Source organism: Triticum dicoccoides, chromosome 4A (assembly GCF_002162155.2).
Source record: "Triticum dicoccoides isolate Atlit2015 ecotype Zavitan chromosome 4A, WEW_v2.0, whole genome shotgun sequence".
NCBI classification, from domain to species: domain Eukaryota; kingdom Viridiplantae; phylum Streptophyta; class Magnoliopsida; order Poales; family Poaceae; genus Triticum; species Triticum dicoccoides.
This window is the reverse complement of record NC_041386.1, coordinates 97,318,939-97,332,997: the sequence shown is the minus strand read 5'-3', so window position 1 is coordinate 97,332,997 and position 14,059 is coordinate 97,318,939. Positions and strand designations below refer to the sequence as shown.

General features: G+C 42.1%; 1 protein-coding gene across 1 annotated transcript; it reads left to right on the top strand.

Moving 5' to 3' along the window:
- Window positions 1–400: 400 nt before the first annotated feature.
- On the top strand, window positions 401–13,557 carry LOC119285204 (chromosome transmission fidelity protein 18 homolog). Its single transcript, XM_037564437.1, has 24 exons — window positions 401–689; window positions 777–1,091; window positions 1,193–1,254; window positions 5,254–5,391; window positions 5,483–5,746; window positions 5,838–5,924; window positions 6,381–6,482; window positions 6,556–6,621; window positions 7,025–7,135; window positions 7,212–7,273; window positions 7,363–7,407; window positions 7,490–7,563; window positions 8,677–8,744; window positions 8,838–8,906; window positions 9,116–9,213; window positions 9,294–9,375; window positions 9,573–9,651; window positions 9,726–9,813; window positions 9,882–10,035; window positions 10,418–10,609; window positions 10,689–10,748; window positions 12,216–12,469; window positions 12,559–12,664; window positions 13,315–13,557. Exons 1-24 carry the CDS (start codon window positions 500–502, stop codon window positions 13,366–13,368), a joined length of 2,820 nt encoding a protein of 939 aa, XP_037420334.1. The 5' UTR covers window positions 401–499; the 3' UTR covers window positions 13,369–13,557.
- Window positions 13,558–14,059: the final 502 nt, after the last annotated feature.

Sequence of the window (14,059 nt, the reverse complement as noted above, 5' to 3'; positions counted from 1 at the left end):
AAAGACAGCGAACCAACCTGAAAAACATGCGGCCGAGCGTGCTAAGGCCCTCTTTGATAGCAAAGTATTTTCTAAGTATTTTGAGAATACTACAGTTTTTGAGATTACCATAATTTTTATTTACAATGAGTTGTTTGGTTGTCCCTAACAACTGTGTTTTTAATACTGTAGTATTGGGCAAACTGTAGTTTTTTCTCTGCATAAAAAAAAAAGAACATGCCACAGATCGGCTCGTTTATTAACTGTGCCGTGCCTGGGCCGAGGAGCGAGGCACACGGCCCGTCTATAAATGTAGGGCCGTGCCGTCCCAGGCACGATTAGCACGGCCGGCCCGTTTGGCCAGCTCTGACTGTCACCACAAAACACAAAACCCCACTCGCCGGAAAAGGGGCGGCAACGCCCTAGCCCCACTCTCATTTCCCCCGCCATTTCCCGCCATCGAGGTCATTCGCTTTTAGCCGCCGCTTGGGAATTCCGCTGCGCAGCGTCGGCGACGGAGATGGCGGCCGACATGGAGATGCCAGATCCGGAGGAGCTCGAGTGGATGGAGAGCAACGGCCTCCTCCCGGAAGAAGAGGAGTACGCCTACTTCGACGACCCCGACGAGGGCTTCCTCCCGGCCGCCGGCGACGCGTGCAAACCGCACGCCCCCCCGCAGGAGACGGCCACCTCCCCCGCAAAGCCCGCAGGTACGCGTCACTCTCCATCTCGATAGACTACGAATCTAGGGCTCGATTGTCTCGACTGCTGATTGAACCGACCAAATCTGTACGAAGACGAGGTGTCGGAAGCCAATCTGAAGCGGCCTCCCCCTCCGCCTCCGCCGGAGCAGGAGGAGGAGAGGAGCAAGAGGAGGAATGTCGATCGGGTGGATTCGGTGGACGAAGACTGGCTGCGGTACTCGCCCCCTCCCGCCGCCGAAGCCGTTGCCGAGAAGATTGTGTCGCGGTTCGCGTCGGAGATCCAGGGGGACTCTATGCCCGTCACAGCGCCCAACGGAGAAAGAGTTTATGCCAAGCTTGCGACGGAGAAATTGGTTAGCGAAGTAATTGAGGGAACTAGGCGAAGGACTTCAATTTCCAACCACGATGGTTAGTTACTAAGTAGTGTACTTCGATTTCACGCTCTTAATCATTTCTCCCTAGAACGAAGATTCGTCTTGTTTTACTTGCTGTTGTTTGCTCTTCTGCAGGGCTCCTCTCAGAATCATTTCATTCGTTGACAATGCAAGCGGAGCAAGAGGCTATAGCAAAGGTACACATGTGAGATATATGTGCAGATCATTAGCATGTATACTCCCTCCGTTCGGAATTACTTGTCTCGGAAATGGATGTATCTAGAACTAAAATACGTCTAGATACATCCATTTCTGCGACAAGTAATTCCGAACGGAGGGAGTAAATAGATACACAACCGGATTGTTTTCCTGCATCATTATAGTCTGGCCAAGTAAGCAGTGGCTATGATAAGCAAGCAGTGAACTAAATGGTAGTTGGGCAACATAGGAATAGGTGCCCACTAGTCACTATTTTTAGAGAAAAGGCAAGAGCCCGACTTTATAAATAAAGCCACCAGGCAGAGTTACACCAGCAGAACCAACACCCAGAACAAGTTTAACGGCCAGGGAACATAAGTAGCATTACAAGGCCTCCAGCCTAACGTGGCACGCAGGCCAGCAAATCACCAAAAACACCGGCAGTGAAATTAGGAAGCCGCCCTCGAAGTACGCTGAAGAAGGGAAGACGCCGTAGATTTCATTTTGGATGACATGTCGTCGAAAGCCTGAAGGTCCCCTTCCTTAGTCAATAATCTCCACTGCTGCAAAAAGACATTGGCTTTAAATAAGCAGCTGACAGGGTTAGCCGGAAAAATGCGTTCAATCGTGAACTTGTTCCTAATAATCCACAGCGACCACCCGATCGCAGCCCAGCCCACTAAGAAGACCCTCTTGGACTGCCCTGATAAGGAGTTAGTATATTGCCTCAGGTCCTCAAAGGAGGAGGGAGTCCAGTTAACATGAAGCCAAAGTCTGATGCAACACCACATGAATTTGGCTAAGGAGCAGTGGAAGAAAATATGATCAGTGTTCTCAAGTGCCCCACATAGCACACACCTATCAGTGCCCGGCCCGTTCCTCTTCTTAATTTGATCGGCCGCCGGCAGCTTACGGCGAACAGCTTGCCAGAGAAAGATTTTAATTTTAGGGGGGATTCGGGCAGACCAAATATCCTTAAACTTCAACGAGCGGCCACCAGAGATAAGCTTAGAATAAGCCGATTTAACAGAGAAGCGCCCTGAAGATGAGAGGGGCCAAACCATGGAATCCTCTTCCTCCGAGAGCAGGGGGAAGCCAGCAGTAAGGCGCTGCCAGTCTTCCAACTCTACAGGGGAAAGAGATCGCCGGAAATCTAAAACCCAACCCTGAACCGAGAGCTCAAAGATAGAGATCTCAGGATCAGCACAATAAGAAAACAAGGCCGGGAAGGCAGCCGCAAGCGTGGTGTCCCCGACCCACCAGTCTACCCAAAAACGAGTGGACTTACCATTCTTGACAACAAATTTGACAAGGGACCGAAAAATCGGCCGAACTTTAACCAGTTGACGCCAAAATTGAGACCCGCCAGAAGCAGAGGCGAACATAGGGCTCGAGGAAGGGAAATATTTAGCTTTAAGAATCGAGAGCCAGAATGGGCGCTCCTCAAGTGTTATTATCTTCCACCACCATTTAATCAAAAGACAATTGTTCATGACTCTCGTATTAATAATGCCAAGACCCCCCTTGTCCTTAGGACGGCAAATGATTTTCCATCTGACCAATCTATATTTGCGTTTATTGTCTGCGGAGTTCCAGTAAAATGCACCCCTATGCTTGTCGAAACCAGAGTGAATCCCGTTGGACAGAAGGTAGAAACCCATCAGGTACATCGGGAGGGATGAGAGGCATGAGTTGGTAAGGGCAACCTTGCCCGCCTGCGTGTTATATCGTCCTCTCCAAGGGAGGACTCTATTGCCAACTTTAGCAACCACCGGTGCAAAATCTTTTGCCAAGAGCTTAAACAGGGAAATAGGAATTCCTAAATATTTGAGAGGATAAGACCCAAGGGAACAGTTCAGAAGGTGAGCCACCCGTTGCGCTTCCAAATCCGAAACCCCAGTCACAATGACCTCGCTCTTGGAAAAGTTAATTTTAAGACCCGAAAGAGCTTCGAAGCAAAGCAGAAGGAATTTCAAATTGGTGAGACCGGTCTCATTGAGCTCTACCATAATGATGGTGTCATCCGCATACTGAAGATGAGTAATGCCATGAGGGATAAGGTGAGAGCTCACCGGGGAAATATGCCCAGCCAATGCGGCCCGAGAGAGGATACAAGATAAAGCATCAGCAACAAAATTGAAAAGCAGAGGGGACACCGGGTCCCCTTGTCTAAGTCCCCTACCATTAGCACAAAAATCACTAGTTTGGCCATTCACAACCACCGCCGTGTGCCCACCAGAAACAAGTTGCATCAAACGGTGCATCACCAGACCCTCAAAGCCCTTAGCCAATAGGACTTGCCGAAGAAAATTCCAACTCACCGAGTCGTAAGCCTTCTCAAAGTCAAGCTTAAGGACCACAGCCTTGGTCCCCTTAATCCGCAGATCATGGATTATCTCATGTAAGCACAGCACCCCATCCAAGATGAATCTCCCTTTAATGAAAGCAGATTGGAAAGGGCTAATGACCCGATGAGCTATCGGGGACACCCTAGTGGCCATGCCCTTAGCTGGCATCTTAGCAAAGTTGTTAATTAAAGCAATGGGCCGAAATTGCGAAATCAAGTCAGCACCTTTGATTTTAGGGATAAGGGTGAGAACCGCGTAATTGAGCCTCGAAATGTCAACGGTGCCCAGCCAAAATCCTTGGATGATTGCTTTAATAAGGCCTTTTAACTGAGGCCAGAAATGCCGAAAGAAAGGAATGGAGAAGCCGTCAGGGCCTGAAGCCGCATTAGAATTGGCGGTCCGAATAGTTTCGAATATTTCCTCTTCAGAGGGGGGAATAAGCAGGAGATCATTATCAACGCTCGACAATTGCTCAAGGGGAGGCCAGAAGCCCGGAGCAAGCGAAAAACCCATCTCAGGTTTAGCCGCTAACAAATTAGAGAAGAATTGGACCACATGACAAAGAATGACCGAAGGGTCCGAAACCCTAACACCATCAATCAGAAGGCTGTCGATTAGGCATCTACGACGTCTACCATTTGCAATGGCGAAGAAATAAGCTGTGGGCGCATCACCCTTAAGAGTCCAGTTAATCGTGCCTCTTTGTTTCCAATAAACTTCCTCCTGGCGGTGAATATCCAAGAGCGCCTTTTCTAGGCCATAGCGGAGCAGCCATTCGGCCTCAGAGAGACCAGAACTGTCCGCACGAATATCAAGATCGCCAATTTGGGCACCCAGCCTCGTTTTGTCACGCCTTAACTCAGCAAAATGATTCTTAGACCAACCTTTGAGGAATTTGCGCAGGCAGTAGGAAACATGATGCCAATCATCCATTGGGCCAAAAGAGCGACGAGAGATGAAAGACATGCCGAGATCTTCCGGGTCAACATGGTGGGGAACCCCTCCACTAAGAGCCAAGACGCATCGAAATGAAACCTTTGGCAACCAATTGGACCGGACCCATCGTCAAGGATTAGGGGAGCATGATCAGATCCCACAATGGGCAGGGCACGCAGACAAAGCCGAGGGAAAAGGGCATCCCAGCCAGGGCAGAGAAAAACCCTGTCAAGAACAGAGCGGATGGGGGAAGCTTGACGGTTAGTTCAAGTGAAGCGGGCCCCAACCCTAGGGATTTCATGAATGGCCGTATCCCTGATGAAAGCATTGAAGGCCTTCTTTATACTAGTCACTATGGTATTTATTTTAATCTAATGGTTTCTTAGGAAGGTATTAATCCCACAAATTAGCACCAAAACAGAGAATGTGCAAATTCTTCTTTATCTCTGAACTTCCCAGCAAAATGTTACCATGTGCACTTGTGCAGTCCAGGATATCATACTTATTATATTTTTGGAGCTTGAAGTTCAAAAATCTAATCGTCATACTTTAATTGCAAAACTGCACTAAGCAGAGGGAGACAATTATACTTTTTTTCCGCCTTTCGCCTAAGCAAGTTGACAATGGATTCTGACTCTTGTACCTAGTGCAGTGTTGATTGCTGCAGCAAGTTAATAAATATCTTAGTAATCTATCTCTGTAATGTGTATGAAGGCCTTGATGGAAAGCACAGAGGCACAGTATGTCGAGGGTTGTCCGTTGACTCCAATAGTCACAGAACAACTTTGGGTGGAGAAATATGCACCACACTCTTTTACAGAGCTGTTAAGTGATGAGCACACAAACAGGGAGGTAAATAGCCATCCCATTTCCTTAAGAATGTGTTTATCAGTGTAGAGCTGATCTGTAAGAATCTTTGCTTTGCTTGATGTTCCTCATCCAGGTACTTCTATGGTTAAAACAATGGGACTCCTGTGTGTTTGGGTCCCATATCCGGGGTACAAGTGATGATACTTTATCCGCCTTACGTAGACATTCTTGTACCATTCAAAAGAACTCAAGTAGCAGAAGTTTCTTTTCCAAGAGCAGGGGAGCCTATGTCATGGGTCAAGATAGCATGCCCCAAAAAACACCTGGTAGCAACTCAGAAGATTTGAAAAGCACCTTTCACAAAAAGCCTTCCGTTGATAACGCACCAGAACAGAAGGTGGGTTAGTACTAGTGTGCTGTGTCTTATGAAGATGACCGCAAGCTGTGCTAAGCAGTTGCTGCATTTGAATAACCTCCTGATGTTGCAGGTGTTGCTACTATGTGGTCCAGCTGGCCTTGGGAAGACAACACTTGCTCACGTGGCAGCCAAACATTGTGGTTACCATGTTGTGGAGGTCTGAATAGGAACAATATTACTTGTTTATTGTGTGGTAGCTTCTATGTGATTTGATTTGATGAGCGATATTTAGGCACTTCCTATAGGAGCATACATCTTTTAGTGGCTATATGATTAGTGGATCTGATATATCTGTTGCATCCTTCTGAATTGTCTTCAGTTTTGTTACGCATCATCTAGTCACAACTGGATACCGCTGGATAGGTTTTTTATATTCTATACACTGTAAAACTGCAAGTATTAGTCTATTACGCCCCTTTGAAGCCCATGGTGACATGTTGTTTAGCAAGATTTCCTCCAAAGTCCTTCTAATGTCGCCTCTTGTTAGTTATGGTTGGTGGCTACTTTTGCTATTGGTCTATGGGCTGGCACCCTTTTTTTTTGCGGGGGGCACTCAGCTGCTTATGAATACAGATTCTGGGCATTGCTTATGTTAAGTATTACATACACGCAGATAAATGCCAGTGATGATCGTTCTGCTTCATCCATTGAACCAAAAATTCTTGATGTAGTTCAGATGAACTCTATCATGTCAGATTCCAAACCTAAGTGTCTGGTGAGTTAACTTATGCTACCAGATTGTTAAATCACTTTCCCCACATTCTGTTAAGGTCTGCTAGCATGTGTAGGTAATTGATGAAATTGATGGAGCACTTGGTGATGGAAAAGGGGCAGTGGAGGTTATTCTAAAGATGGTAAGTTGGCAACATTTCAAGTTTTCAACATTAATTTGTATTGAATTGCATGCTCCAGCCAGTTCATCCAAAAGTCCAAATGATGGAGGATGACGGCCAATATATTTCAACCCCCCCGGTGTAGGCTCCACCAGGCCTTACACGTGGGTCAATGTAGCTTGCAGCTATTTTGTTTTAATAATAGTGCGTTTGCCTGCTCTTGAGCTTGAGATCTCTTAGCTATTATACCATATTGAATCGTCTGCTCAATATATTTCAACAGTTTTCTTATATTCTTACTTTCGTTGATTGAATAATATTTTGCATTGCTGTGCAGTTGAGAACCGAGATAGGCTATTCTCCGCAGCATAGTGCATCTGAACATATTTCTGTGATAATGGATGATTAACTCTTTTCGGTGCAGATCAATGCTGATAAGAACAACGATTCGGACAGAAGCAATGGAGCTGAAGAAACTCAAGTCCAAAAGGCTTCCTCAAGGAAAAGTCATAGAACAGCAAAACTACTGAGGCCTGTAAGCAACGATGCTGTGCTGCCACCTTCATTTTAATGCCTTCACATTGTATTCATTCATATGATATTGTTTGTAGGTAATTTGTATATGCAATGACCTGTATGCTCCAGCCTTGAGAAAACTACGCCAAGTAGCCAAGTAATGTTTCCTTCCTCGTATTTTTTTATAGTTCCGTGCAGTCCTAAAATTGTTTAAACTTTCTTATAAGGATTGGTTTAATTTTACAGGGTTCATATTTTTGTGCAGCCAACGATTAGTCGTGTGGTGAACAGGTAATGTAAAGGCACTTACGAACACATTCAACACATTCTATTTTAGTATGGTACATTTTGCTCATAAGTTTTGCTTGTTTAGGCTCAAGTACATATGCAAGAAGGAAGGATTCAAGACAAGTTCAATTGCTCTTTCTGCATTAGCGGATTATACTGGTACAGTTTCTTTTGCTCCACGCAAGCCATAACTACGCTTAATATTGGTGCATAATGCTATTCCCATTTTGTAACAATAGCAGAACCAAGATACTGTAGTCTATCAATGGACGTGCAATATCTCCTTGAGTGATAATACTTGTACTTCTGGAATTCTAGTCTTCTTCCTATGTTTAAATGAACCAATAGTTGTTTACTCCTACAGATATTTATTTAGCTAAATTGACTAGATTTTTGGCCAACCGAGCACCTACATGTCTCCTTAACTACTTTAGTTGTGTAACAAAGCTCAGCATCTGCTGAAACATATTATACAACTGCCATAGTAGCTTTGTTTACTATCATCCTCCTAGCTTGTCTGTTCAAATTAATTGGATAACTATATCCTATATTTGTGAAATTAACTTTGATATCTATATCTATATTTGTCATGCATTTAACTAAAATATCTTTATATGCTGGCATACTTTGGGGAACCTGTTTTTATGCTTTTCAGCACTCAGGATCTTCACCGTAGTTTATTCGAATTCACTCTTTGCAAAGCGTTGTCTTAATTTAACTTTTAGTCTTGGACCTGAAACCTATTATTTTGCCATATGTAGTGCTACTTTTGCTTGTATTATGCACTTATCCTATATACATAAGAAGTTGATCCCCACTATCCTATTTATCTCAACATGCACACATGACACCTCATCAAAGGCCCACCACTACATGCATGAGAAAAAGTTTTTCATTATTAGTTGATTTCATGCACACCTTTCACCTCACCACATATGCCACCTCATCAAAGGTCCACTCAACATGCATGAAGAAAAGTCCTCCATTACGTTATGCCACTTATATTCAAAATATTTTCTGACTACACAATAATCAAATACAATATATATTTTTAGCATTAGTTCATATATTATTAATTGAACGATAGAAGCTCCATACAATTAAGTCATTGAAATATGTTGCAATCGATTCCCGTAGCAACACGCGGGGTATTCTCTAGTTTATACAGAGATGGATGAAGGAGAATTGCTAGTACATGCATAAATTTGTTTTATACATGAGATGACTGGTTGGCCTCATATACTGTACTAAGTGAGCAAAGCCTCCATGCAGAATGTGACATTCGATCATGCCTGAACACTCTTCAATTTCTGAACAAGAAAAGAGAGGCACTAAACATTGTAAGTAAGCTAATTGAGATGGCCACCTGCTGCCTGATGCTACTATTTAACTGATATAGAGTTCAATTCTCATTGCTCTGTGTCATTGAGCAGTCAGGGTTTGATTCACAAGTCATTGGAAGGAAGGACATGTCCAAAAGCATCCTTGATGTTTGGAAACAGGTCTGATGTTTTCTTACGGCAATTATTTTATTTTCTGCGGATGCCTTCATTGTTCAAGCAATGAATGTATAATCCCAAACTTTCAATATTGGTACTGAAATTGTGTGCCAAGCATAAGTTCAGAAGGCAACCCATATCATGCATTGCTGCAAAAAATAACAATACATTTGCTCATTGTACCATTTAATGATAACAAGTTTGCTTCTCAGGTTCTTCAAAAGAAAAAACTCAAGCGGGCGGAAATGGCAGATTGTAATGTGAGCGGAGACAAGGACATTGGCTCTCTGTTCTCACTCATATCTAACCGGTAAAATTTGTTTTGTACATTGCACACTTCCTCTATATGGGCTTGGTTCACTTTCTTATCATGTCATGTTCTATTTGCAGTGGTGATTATGATGTTACTATGGATGGGATTCATGAGAACTTCTTAAAACTCTCTTACCATGACCCAATGCTGCACAAGACGGTATAAACTCTTACTAATCACAAATTTGTATTAAATTTCGTATTTATCATGCACCCACAGTTCAAATTAAAGTAGAGCCAAAGGCCAGAGCCTGGTGTGTGGACCTTGTACACTCACCACTGCACCTCCTTGGAGAGTTCATCAATTTCTTGCTCTGTAAATATATTTTACTTACCGTAGACCAAACCACCTTGCAGGTGAAATGCCTTGATGTACTTGGAGTTTCTGATTATTTGACGCAATATGTTTACCGAACTCAGCATATGTCACTCCAAGGTAGTGTCTGGCTGTTTATTACGTATTTTTAATAAATGTTGGACTAACTTAAAGAGTTTACCATTTTGTTTCAGCATATCAACCTCCTATTGCCATCACTATAAGCCGTATCGTTGCTCAAGTTGAGAAGCCAAATATTGAGTGGCCGAAAGCCCTGCAAAGGTTTTTAGTTTTTAACACATCTATAGCTAATAGCTATCCATCAGCGGGTTAATGTGGATATGTTTTAGGTGCCGAACAATGCTTTTGGAAAAGAAGGACACATTGAAGACCTGGCAAAACCGAATGTCACCGCTCATTTCAAGGCACCTGTCAGTGGAATCTTTTGTTGGAGACATTGCTTCCCCCTTTTTACATATTCTTTCGCCGTTGAATCTGAGGCCTGTAAGTTCTCAATCACCTTAGTGTCGTGTTCCAATGCTCGATTTTCGAACTTCCCTATTGGCATTGGCATGCAGTAATTTATCTGCTCAGATGCACCTTGGTTTCTAAGATAAAAAATAGCTATCTGCACCATGCCCCTACCCCAGAACATTCTATAGTCTAGTGATGCACCCACAATAAGATGAAATTAATGCATCTGCCAGTCTACCTACAACAATTTAGCAACCAAGTAAGGAGTCTAAGTTCCTGATAGGACCCTATGCTAATCCAAGTTCACTAGTTTTGAACACGGGGATCTTACATCGTATTGCAAATTCTTATATTTATTTTCTTTGTATATTTCCATCCCTGTTAGATTTCTAACTATACATGGCATGATCAGGTGGCATTGAATTTGATGTCAGAGAGGGAAAAAAATGAACTTGTGCAGCTAGTTGATACTATGGTTGCTTACTCGGTTACATACAAAAACACAAAGTTTGAACCTCAAGAAAGGGCAAATGGATCTATTGTGCCTATGGATATTCCTTCACTTTCTTTTGATCCTCCAATCAATGATATCATAAGCTTTAAGGTTCTTCCCAACTTTTTTTTCTTTTTCTTTTCACAGTTCTCTCATTTCTCACTGTACCTGACAAAGATGTTGATGTCAGGATTATCAATCCGAGCACATTGGTCTCTCTTTGGCCATGAAACAGGTCTTGGTGCACGAGGTGAGCAGTAGTTCCAACTTCTATGTTTGAAACCCTTAAGTTCTATATTTCTTGCTTAGTGCTTGCCACCTTAACAATTCCTTCACTGACTGCAACTTCTTTGATATGAGAAACCAAATATTGACCTTTTTATTTCTATGAAATCTTTTCCAGCTCATCATTCGTCTCCATATTTTCCTGGAAAACTATCTTGAATCTGTATGCATGAACTGACCAGAGCATATTTTGTATTACATTATTTGAAAAACTGGTGTGACCATACGACTTCGGGTTAGGAAGTTATCTGCAGAGAAATACGTATCGAGGACTTCCAAATGCCAGCAGGTTTTTTGTTTGTATCTAGATCCATTACTTGCTTTCTTTTGGGGGGCTGAGCTTCTAGTATCAATTATCTAGTTTAGGAAAAGCTCCATTTTGAACCCTGAACAATTGTGCTTGGTTTTACCTGAACCTTAAACTCTCAAACAGTTTGTATTAAGTCCTGAACTTTCTAAAGTAATTAATATGATCCCTAGACTGGTTTTGAAAAGTGCTTTTGTATTTCAGGGCTTCCAGAAAATATGAAAAAAAATCCATGTTTGTAGGAAATGCTATGAAATGATAACCCTGCGTAATTCATAAGTATGACAGTTTGTATCCTGTGCAAAATTGATAAAGAGTTTATTTATCTTTTGTTTTCATTTCTAATGCAACACATGCGATCAAATTTGATGAATTTTCTGGTTCTTACTTAATAGCGCACACCACACCTGTGAATTGTTTTAGGTTTTTGAGAACCTTGGAAGATAAAGCCACTTTCCAAACCTCAACACGGTTATTTCTGGTGGCTTCACAAAGTTTCTGAAATAATTGGAAATTGATGTGCATGCAGAAATCTATTTAAAATAAAATAGTGCCTTATGTACAAAATCTATTTATCTCAACGTTTTTGCACATTACGGGTAGTCATATTTTATGATGAAAATTTGCAGGCTATAAATTCCTGGCATTCCATACATCTTTTTGTTCTTTCACATTATCTGAAATCCCCAAAATGCAAAGCCACTAATGAAAACTGGCTAAGATTCAAGTTGAATGGTTTTACAATGTGTAGGTTTTAATTTGAACAGTTTTGCCTATCACTTAGGAGTGCAGCGTTGTAAATTTGGGGTGTGGTTCTTCTTAGGGCCTGTACATATCTTTCTTCTATCAATGCATCGAGACGCAGGGCTTTTGTGTTTTCTTGAAAAAAGGGTTTATTGAACAGTTTGATAGTTCAGGGTTCTAATTGGAGTATTGGACTAGACACCATATTTTAGGGTTCAAATTGTTTTACTTTTTTACTTTAGTTGGCAGTTCCATTTTGTTACAATCCAATATGTATTCTCTATAATTTCTGTTATCAGGGGCCTTTCATGTTTGGAAATGCCACACTGGGCACACAAAAGAGACTATTCTATTGTTATTGTTAACACATGCTTTCTGCAGGTAGAGAAGCAAAAAATCATCAAAGATAGTGCAGGAAAATTGTTGAACCAAATTAATCAAGGAGTTAGGAGTGAAGTTCCAACAACTACATGCCAGAAAACAGCGACTGGTACTGCATGTGATACTTCTCAGGGTAGCTCTAAGGGCAAATCATCTACACTTCCAATGCAGCTACACTCAGCCTCTAGTTTGAGTGGTAAAGGTCTTGCACCTGCAAAGAGACCCTCAAGTCGCCCAACTGATTTCTTTCAAAGGTAACACATCAGTTATCATTATTTTCAAACGTGACTGCATATTCAAGGCATTGATTATGAAGCTACCTCTTTTCCTTGACAAAAAACAGCTTTAGGAAAGAAAGACCAGGGGGTGCAAAGACTCATATTGATGCTGGGCAGCAAGGAGCAACAGTTCAGAGGGACTTGCGCCCGCTTATCTTCAAATATAATGAGGTTTGTGTGTTTTCATTATGGTACCATGATTTCTGCAGTGATCTAAACTTGGATCAATGTACAATCATCCTTTTGCGCTCATTATCACAAGCAGGAAAACAGTGGCAATTTTGTAGAGTTATAAGATATCTCCTTTTTCTTAACATCAACAGTACATTAGCATAGCTGTACTGCAAGCCTTCATGGCCCTAGAACTAAATTAAGCAGAAAGTTACACAAACAGTAATATTGTAAACTGGCACATTGTCCTTTTCTTTAGAACTATTCCCTATGTACACAGATGTAAGACGGTTAGTTTAATTTAAACTGCAAAAACGTCCTACATTTGTGTACAGAGGGAGTACCACATTACGTTTTATGTTGGCATAAAAGCTAGAACAGTGTAGCTAAGAGTACTTGTTCCATTTTGCATATCGAATTAATGAACTAAGAACTGTTGGTATGGCTAGTCGGTCACATGGTGCTTGAAAGTGGTATGACTGCTGGAAATTCCTTGTCTACGAATTGTTCCAGTGTGATTTTGTTTTTCTGATAAATTTCTTGACAACCTTCATGCCTTCACCCTGTAGTTCTTTTGACCCAAATGACCATGGGACTCTAGATGCTTCTTGTTCTAGCATTGACATTATTATGCCTGCTGTTTTTTGCAGGGCTACACAAATGCAGTTAAAAGACCAGTCAGAGTTCGCGACCTTCTGCTCTAGCTAGGTCCTTTTGGTTTCTTGCACATTGTTATGTAAAGTATGTAATGTTCTGTATTCATTCTGGCATATTGTTTTTGTTAAATATATTAAACTAATAGGTGGATCTAAACTGAAACACAGTAAGTCTGTACTAGCTTGCAAAGTGTTTAAAAAAATTATTATTAAAAGAAATGAATTGCAAAACTAACACCGCAAATGTTGTATGGAAAAAATGCTGACATGAATATGATTCAAGGGCTAGTTTGCTATTGTCTGTTTATACTGAAGTTATGAAAACCGACCTAGCAGTTTGTTTGTCAGTTCAAATTGAAGTTAGAAAGAAAGGCATGCGGTATACTCTCTCGAGGATTTTGTTGGTCAATTTGGTTGTGGCCTCAAGCAGGGAAATCTAGGCCCACCTGACTCGTGGGATGAGTTCCTCATCTCTCTTGCTCTGCCTCTGCTCGCAAACCTGTCTTTGCTCTCGTTGTTTGTCCTTGTTGCCTATGCCGCCAATGGCTCCTTACATCGACTCCTCTCTCTTTGGTTTCAATCCTTCTCTTTTTATAAGTAGTGAGGATCCACTCAAGCTTCTTTGGTGCATTCGATGAGTGTAATTCAGATGTGCTATCTTCTGAGAGATTGGTGATGCTTGGTAGTTCCGATGATAACTTTGCACTGGTGACTACATCATGCATCAAAACATCAAGTC